The following is an 8,935-nucleotide window of genomic DNA, read 5'->3' on the forward strand; positions in this document are numbered from 1 at the left end:
GAGGTATGCCTATTTATCCAAAAAACAAGCTGGACACATTGGAAGCCTAGAAGAGTTGGCAGGATGCAATATCACTAGTTTGCTTTCTGGAATTTGGGTGTTTTGGGAGTGACCAAAATCATTTTAACAAGCAGCTGTCTTAATCAATATTTCCTTCCTCTGGCATGGTAGCCATTTTGTGACAGTACCAGCTATATTTATTAAAAAACTGAATTGTTCCCACTGACCTAAAAATATTCTCTTTCCTTACTCTAGCAGTGCTGCGAGAAATTATCTATTAGTACTCAGCTGCCTCTTTAACTCCTACAGGCATATGAGAGTTCCTCCAAGATGGAACAGTTTGTGACTCGCTTCCTTCTGCGGGAGACAATGAACCAGATACAGTCTCTGCAAGTCTCCCTAGAGTGTGCTGCAGATACTATTGAAGAACAGAGTGGCCGAGAAAGGTAAAACAACCACCTGGGCAGTATAGCAAAGGCCAAAAAATTAAGAGTGAGGTTGAACTCAGTTTCTATCATTTTCTAAGTCTCCTCATCTAATCTGTAAAGATTAATTCTACCATATCTACAGTTTTAGGTCCTTCCCCCCCCCCCCACTTTTGCATCTTTGTCTGGGCTTCTTTACTATTCGCAAAATAAGCATACTCTAGATGACCGCACTGTTGAAGATGTAAAGCCTGTCCTCATTATAGTTGTATTGACTCAATACTGTTGGGATACACTAGAACAGGGATGTCAAACTGGTGGCCCACGGGCTGGATGTGTCACATGAAGGCCACACCCACTCTGGCTCCGCAAAGGCAAAAAACATTGTGATACGTCATGATACGTCACATGATGCGATCGAGTTTGATACCCATGCACTAGAACAGGGGTCCCCAACCCCCGGTCCGTGGACTGGTACTGGGCTGCGGCATGCCAGCAACCAGTCTGCACAAACAAACAAAAACCCATCTGCAGGATGCAGGCAGCATACAAAACCTGCTCCCTCCGGTCCATGGAAAAACCTCTCTCCATGTAACTGGTCTCTGGTGCCCAAAAGGTTGGAGACCTCTGCACTAGAAGATACTGTAAATCACCAGTAGGAATCCTGCCTTGTTAATTATACAACGTTAATTGTAGCTGGGGGGAAACAAATAAGTAGAATATCATTAGAATTGGATCTTAGTATCCAGGAAGTATCCCTGCATCTCTCTGAAGTAAAACCTCAGTTGGCAATATTTCTGCAGTAATGTTTTGCATTACTGGAGAATTAAACTGTTAAAAAGAAAGGAAGATGAATAAAAGCCCACATATTTTAGCTCACATGTACATTTAGAGCATGCCTTTTATTTCTCACTTTGTATTGTTATCATGAAAAATGATGAATCATGCAAGCAGAATCAGAGATGGCAAACTAGTGATTATTCCTAGAATATGTACTGTCTTGATGTTATGCTTCTTAGGAATAATATGAACAAATCAGAAGCTTTAAAGGGTCAACACACTACAAAAAGATGTGGCCGAAGAATTCAGAAGAACATCTGCTATTCTCCTACAGATCCATATTCTGGGATGCTGACCACAGGTATTGGTAGCTTTCGTCGTTCTGATTCCTGGATTTGCATTAGTATGAGCATGCTTTACTGCAGAGAATTAACTGTAAAAAAAAAAGGCTCAACAATGTTTGAATAGAGAAAACAGTAACCTAATGGCTTACACAAATTATTTGATCAACACCATAGCTAGTTTACATAGTAATAAGCATCACAGGGCAGCCATTGTTTTGAAGTCCGAAAGGTGCTTTTAATGATCTAATGTGCTCAGTGTGGAGCTGCCCTTGTGCTTCATCTGAGAACTGGAAGTACTAGAGTGGGATACCTGATCATAACCATGTAGCACCATTGTAAAAGCAGTTGTATTGGCTGCCACCAGCTGAAGAGTTTTGCTTATAACATAGAAGACTATAGGCAGCTTAGGCTCAGGTTATCTGACAGATTATCCACACAAAGGTCCTGCTGCATGTTTTAAGATTGCCTGAGTGCCATCTTGTGGTTAATAGTGGCCAGGCCTTCTCTGTGGTTGATCTGAACTCTGGAATGTTTCCTCTGATATTTTTGAGGTGCCTATGTGTTTTTTTCCTTCTCACATACACTTTTATTTATGCATGCATACGTTCAGATCAGTCTTAACTCCTGCTGATTCCTTCCTTCTAGTTTTCAGCTACCAAATGTTTGAGCTACAATGAATGCTTTTAGCTGTTGGCTGGTGTGATGTGATTTTATTGTTATCTTGTTATATAGTATTTTATTACATTTTGTGGTATGTAAAGTGGAAGTGATTCACTTCCATAAAGTTTTTCCATCCTATTGAGTCACTGATACTAAAACTAGTAAAATTGATTCAACTTTACTCTTATAGTGAAGGACTGCCACACTTCAAGGGATCCCTTTTACTAAGGCTTTATTGAAGGAAATGTTTTCTTAACATTCTGCACAGCTGTAGTTATATAAGGCCTCTCAGACTTTTGCTTGTAAAAATGTTTGGAATGATTTTTTTTAAAGTAAATAAATGAGATGTCCTTTATCAAAGAACACACTGAGGGAGAAACGCCAGCTGATTAACCATTTTCCCCCATCACATCTAACTATACAGTTAGGCTTAACTATGATCTTGAGAACAGCTTGAAAAAGCAGCATTTCTGATTTGTGAATAAGCAACATGCCAAAGCTGTCCCATATTACTGTTTTCATCACAAGAGTGGCATGGGAAAGGATGCTCACTAATGATAATATAATCCCTATAATGGTTTAGCACTTTCCAATCTAGGTTTTGGCTTCTGTTATTGAAAGCAGGAAATTATTTAATATTTGTTGTTTTAAGGAAAATATCAGAAAAAATCTAGTAATGTTCCTTTGTGGTGTAGAGTGGGCAGGGAGCTGAAGAGGTGTAATATATATATATAGCTCTCAGTCCTTTTTTAAAAAATTCCATCATGTTTGATTCTTGGAGACTGGAGTCCCTGCAGCTTTCTTGGTAAGGTTTTTCAGAAGTGGTTTGCCATTGCCTCCTTCCTAGGGCTGAGAGAAAGTACTCAGCCAAGATTAACTATATGGTTTTGTGCCTAAATCAGGATTGGAACTCAAAGTCTCCTAATTTCTAGCCTGATGTCTTAACCACTATACCAAACTGACTCAATCCTACTAGAATGTTTTTTCTATATTCCACTTGGTTGGGAAAGCTACTTGTCTGTGATTTCAGCTGAGTCTTTTTTTGTTGTTGTTGGATTACATTCAGGTGTTTGTGTGGAAACTGATAGCCAGTGGCCATCTGAAATTACCCAGCTACAACAACTCATCGGCAAACTGGAATGTAAGGTGGGCCAGCAAATAAAACTGAAAAATTGATAAAATGGGAACTTTATCTTGAAGCATTTTCTCATGACACTGATTATTTGGATTTGAATGTTTGAAATTGTATCTAAACACACTCAATAACTCACAACATAGTTAATATGTAGTTCTCTCATTTTTCCAGTCCTTATTTTCTCTTGATATACCAAACAGACCTTTGAGCATCAAATGTAGTAAAATTGTCTCTAGTGACACTAGCTTTATGTTATAAATTTTCTCCTCAGAGATACTTGAAAGTTTTATTAGTTCCTGTACTGAGTTTCTATTCTTAATTAGAATTTAATATCATAGTTGGATCAACTTTTAAGAATTACCTTCAATCCTACAAAAGGACTATAACAAATCTAGGTTACAAAGAAATGTTCATGAACCCAAGTTTTAAAATAGGTTCAAAAGCAACCAAAATTAACCAGGGAAGTTTCAAACATCTGTGTATGGCTAGTATGTTCAGACATAATTTCTGAGATATGCAAGAGATATGCATAAAGGATGCCCACCTATCAGGTGGAGTGCTGTATATTTTAAGGAGAACTGGGAATGAAATTTTAAATCAGGTTATAACAAAATGGCTTTTTCTCTATTGCCAGAATTGTCTAAGGATGGAGAAATGTTGCTTGCAGAGTACAGAATTATTTATGCATCTCTATATATATCAGTAGTAATGTAACAAATGTGACAAATAAATGACAGACTATTTGAATGATCTCTTAGCCACTCCCAACCTAGCATTCCCCAGATGTGAGAAGACTATGACCCCTAGACTGCCTAGCCAGCATGGTTAGACTATTGAAAGAACATAATGAAATGATTGTGAATGCCTAATGAAAAGGACAGTTATGTGAAATCAATTATGTATCTCAACTACTCTGTAACTTATTTCCTTTCATAATAATTCTGCATTTCTTAGAGTCCAAGGCTGGAGCCTTTGAAATATAATATGGTCTGCAAAGGAACAGATTCCGTGAGTTTCTGGAGCCAATTCATATATTAGAACTGTATTAGTAGAAATAATGAGCTTAGATAGATAGATAGATAGATAGATAGATAGATAGATAGATAGATAGATAGATAGATAGATAGATAGATAGATAGATAGATAGATAGATACATAGATACATAGATACATAGATACATAGATACATAGATAGATACATAGATAGATAAAAATAATTCATATATTGGTTACTATACAAGAAAAATTCAGCAATCTCTGAGGATAAAAGAAAGGCTACTATAGATTAGTTCACCATAATGCAGGGATTTTGAAAGGTGAAGCTTGTTGTACAGCAGTTTGGCAAAGATAGGGAAATGTGTATGCATTCTATCCCAACTTTTAAAACTCTAATCATTTTGTCCACAAGTCCTGATCCTGACCCCTTTTCCACTGCATTTGCTTTGGAAATGCAGAACAACTGGTTGCCAATTGGCTAAAGTTTTCACCTTGTCCTGTGTGCTGCTCCTGCCATTTCTTCCCTCTCTCCAGAAATAAAAGCTTTAGCTGTCTTAATTCCCCTCCCCCCATCTTTCCTGATCAATTCTATTAATAGTTCTGATATATCCAGTGTGGATATTCTATTCCCCCACCCCTTTGAGGTAGTCCAGTAGATTGGGCAAAGGGGGAGAATTCTAAGTGTGATTACACTTTTTTGAGTCTTCCATTGGAATTCTGAGGAGAAGGGAGGATAGCTGGCCAATTGGCAGGCAGAGATGATACTAGTAAAATATGATTGTCAGGCTGGATGTGAATCACGAATACTTGCTTTTAGTGGGTGAGCCTTTAGAGTTATTTCTGACTTGCATAGTATTTCTAAGTCCATATTGATAGAAATTGTAAATTTTCTCTCCTTTGGCTATCTCTTTCCCATTCCCCATTTTGGCAGCACATCTTGGTGGCACAGAGACAGATCTCAGTGGCAGAAAGTGGATTAGTGGCATTTTGCCAAATTCTCCAAACCTACACAGAAACCACAGCTGGACAGAGCAGTTGCCTACAGTAAGTCTCCAAGAAACTGATTTTTTATAGGTAGCTTGCATGAGATGTGTATTTAGAAAAAGATAGCAAAGCTCTCTTTCTTTAGCATTATGAACCTTAGTTTTCTCTCAGTAATTTGAAGGAAACTATTTATGTTTATGGGGTGTTATTTTATATGCTAACCCCGATATCCATGAAGTTCACTTTCCAACAAACAGCTCCATAAAGTAGATGGATTCTGAAATACAAGAGGCAGACTCTTTACAAAGATGTACTCTTGCTTCTTCTGTGCAGTTGAAATAGAAACTCGGAAAACTAATATATGGTTCATAAGAGTGTGCTCATGTGGCTTTGAGTTCAGTCCCATCCTGTTCTTCCTATTGCTATCATTATAAAAACTGCTCAGGAATATTCTTGGTAATTGAAACATGCTACTAACTGCCTGAAATATAACTGCAAATAGAGTGTGACCTTTCAAAAAAAAAAAAGCAAGAAAGAAACAACCTTAATTAATGCTTCATTTAGTACCATTTAAGTACACACACAGACACATTGAAATGAAGAAAATTAATCTGATTTCAAATTGGAATATTAACCCATCTTTATAGTTTATTGGAATGTTCAGTCTACAGTTAGCAACTGTAGGACAAAATAAATTCTGGAACTCAAGAGTCTCTACGGATTCTGAAGAAACTAAATTAAATGCTGATTTTCATTCAGTATGGAAATTATTATGCATGATGTTTGCTTTGTTGTTGGGATGCTATCTTATGATTATTTTGAGGATTTTCTGTGCTTGTTTTGGTTCATTTTGTGTATGCTGTGAGCCTCCCAGAGACAGCTGGAGTTGAAGCAGCACTCAAACTGAATGAATAAAACATATAACTTCTACAGTAGGGTTACATCTGCACTCAACATTAAACTACTGCACAAAACACCAGCTCAGTATCATGTTCTGTCCCCTCAATCTTTTTCCCTGTTAGATACATTTGCCAGTCTCCAGGGGCATCAAAGTATGCATTTCTCCAAATCACTCTCTGCCACTCTCTAGGTCAGCGGTTCTCAACCTATGGGTCGCAACCCCATTTGGGGTCGATCGACCATTTCACGGGGGTCGCCAAGCAAGGCTGTCCGTCATTTTTTTTGTCCGCCATTTTTTCCCCCTTTTCCGGCGGGTGCCTTACCTCCCTTGGGCTGGGCCAGCTGGTGGTCGGCCTGCTCCATCTCTGCCGCTTGCCAGCTACGCCTCGGCCGGTGCAGGGGGCGGAACCACGCATGCGCGGCACTCCCGGGCAGGATCCTCGACTTACGACCAGTTGGGTAGTCCTCGACTTACGACCGGTTTAGTCCTCGACTTACGACCGGTTTAGTCCTCGACTTACGACCGGTTTAGTCCTCGACTTACAACCGGTTGGGGTTGCGGCATTAAAAAGGTTGAGAACCACTGCTCTAGGTGACTATAAGAAAAACCAGTAAACATTATCAGGGGATGAGGGGGAGGGGGACAATGTGAGGGGTAGCATTTTTAGCAGTAGTCTTGGGACAAATATAACTACTGTGATCTATTTGTTTAATGGGTCATATTAAGTTAAGTTTCAGAATAATAGATTACTGTTAATGTAGAATATTATTATATCTCTTCATTGTCTTGGAAACCAAGTGAAGAGCGGCCTTTCAGATAAAAACTTCAGATTCTGTTGCTTATCTCACCTTTGTATTGTTTTCATGCCCCCGTGATTCCATGCCATCCCATCCCACACCAATTTCTTTCTGGTTCACTTATGGCAAAAGAGAAACTGCTCTAGTGTGAGTTTTCAAGCAGAATACTTGGGAGTTCAATGTTCTAAAGGCAACTGCAGTGAGGACAAATTATGGCTGGTGTGGGATGGATTCTGAAGGCTATAAAATGGTGGTGGTGAGGAAGGGACCTCCATTGTATATATAGACTGGGTAATTAATTTCACCACCATAACATGCTACATGTTCCTTTAAAAAGAAATAATTAGTAATGAAATATAATTGAAAACAATGAATAATAAAAAATGAAAATAATTATCTTTTCTTTGAGAGTAGTAAAAGAAATTCATTCATGAATCATTTAGGAGGAGGCGGAAGAGTGGGCTGATTGTAGACACTGGCATCCTATTTATATACACAGCATGGTTTATGATATATAGTAATAATATTTTTTCTTAATATCTTCCCTTTTTTGCTTGCAGTGTGTCTGCCCACAAGCTGGCGAGTGATACCTCCTTCATCCTCTATGAATTATGGCAAGATGTAGTATCTTGGAGAAGGTGATTCCTAAAAATCATCAATAACTTATATCGAGGTTAAGTACAATTCCACAAAAGTAATTTACATTTTTATGAGCAAAACGGGGGATGTGCGTGTGAAAGATTCCTGTTAGGTTTAGCAAAGTTCAGACACTCAAATATACAAAACCTGCTAATTGTTGCCCTTAGATGCAGAAAGTCACTCTGTTCTAAAATTTATTAATCTTTTTAAAAAAATGTGTTTCTAGCCATCTACAGTCAGATAATAGTAAGAAGTTCCAGCATGCCATTACTGATTTTTTGGATGCTCCAGAGCTCCTGACTACTATGCTGTTCCCAGGTAAGATAATGCTTAGTGATTATGTGCCATCAAGTCCATATCAACTCTTAGCAACCACATAGATTTTCTCCATGAAATGCTTAATAAACAGCTGATTTTCGGTTTCCTCTGGTGAGCAAAACACAAGTTTTGACACTGTGACAGTTCTCAGTTTGATAAGACATATTTTAAGAATTAGCAACGTTTTCAGGCTATGGTCATAATTGTGCAATTTTACACCTTTGGCAAGATGGGTGGAAAAATAAGTTTAATAACGAATTAGCTAAATAGAAATACAGCCAGACTGTAAGCCATAATTATTAAGACATGTTAAGCTTAGCACATTGTATCTATGTGGAAAAGGGCTTATTTTAAAGTCTAAAACCTGTAGATTATGAGGTCAAGAATCATGTATTACAACTTAGTGTAAACTAGTTTGCGTCTTTAAAGTTTGTAAATGTTTTCATTTCTTCCTCTAGCTTCCTGGTGGATTATGAATAATAACTGAGAGCAACTCATAATATCCCAACGCAACCAGCATGTGATGGATCAAGCACCATCTTTCCAATACAGCCTTCCTTCCAGAGGTGCCCATTCTTGTCCTACCCTCTGCGATGTTATTTTTTTTTCTGTGGAATGCTTCCTTTCTTCTGTAGACATGCAAACAAGATGGCCTTGTCATCTTTCCTGAACATGACTTATACCCACCTTTCATTCTAACATACAATTTTCATTCAGACCTGTATTATAGCCTTGTTTGCCCTTTTGGCTATAAGAAGAGACTATCCCTGAAGCATGATAGTAATACAACAATTGATTGTCCACAAGTGCTGGTGCACAAAGGGAATAAAATTAGAACATTTGGGCACGGTGAATGTAAAGGCTGAAAGAGGAAGTCTTCTACTAGGCATGCATCAGTATGTGTTTTTTACATCACAAGAAGATATAGCAGGATCTACTTCCCATGTTGTTGAATT

The 8,935-nt window shown here is 38.2% G+C and overlaps 1 protein-coding gene across 1 annotated transcript; it reads left to right on the forward strand.

The window, feature by feature from the left end:
- Window positions 1-309: 309 nt before the first annotated feature.
- NECAB3 (N-terminal EF-hand calcium binding protein 3) lies at window positions 310-8,466 on the forward strand (the record flags this gene model as incomplete). Its single annotated transcript, XM_015824878.1, has 8 exons — window positions 310-446; window positions 1,445-1,566; window positions 3,276-3,355; window positions 4,299-4,352; window positions 5,272-5,384; window positions 7,583-7,660; window positions 7,888-7,979; window positions 8,438-8,466. Coding segments are annotated over 8 exons (705 nt in total), but the record flags the coding sequence as incomplete, so codon positions are not given.
- Between the last annotated feature and the right edge of the window lie 469 nt (window positions 8,467-8,935).

Source organism: Protobothrops mucrosquamatus, unplaced genomic scaffold (genome assembly GCF_001527695.2).
Source record: "Protobothrops mucrosquamatus isolate PMUCROS unplaced genomic scaffold, P.Mucros_1.0 scaffold2403, whole genome shotgun sequence".
NCBI classification, from domain to species: Eukaryota; Metazoa; Chordata; class Lepidosauria; order Squamata; family Viperidae; genus Protobothrops; species Protobothrops mucrosquamatus.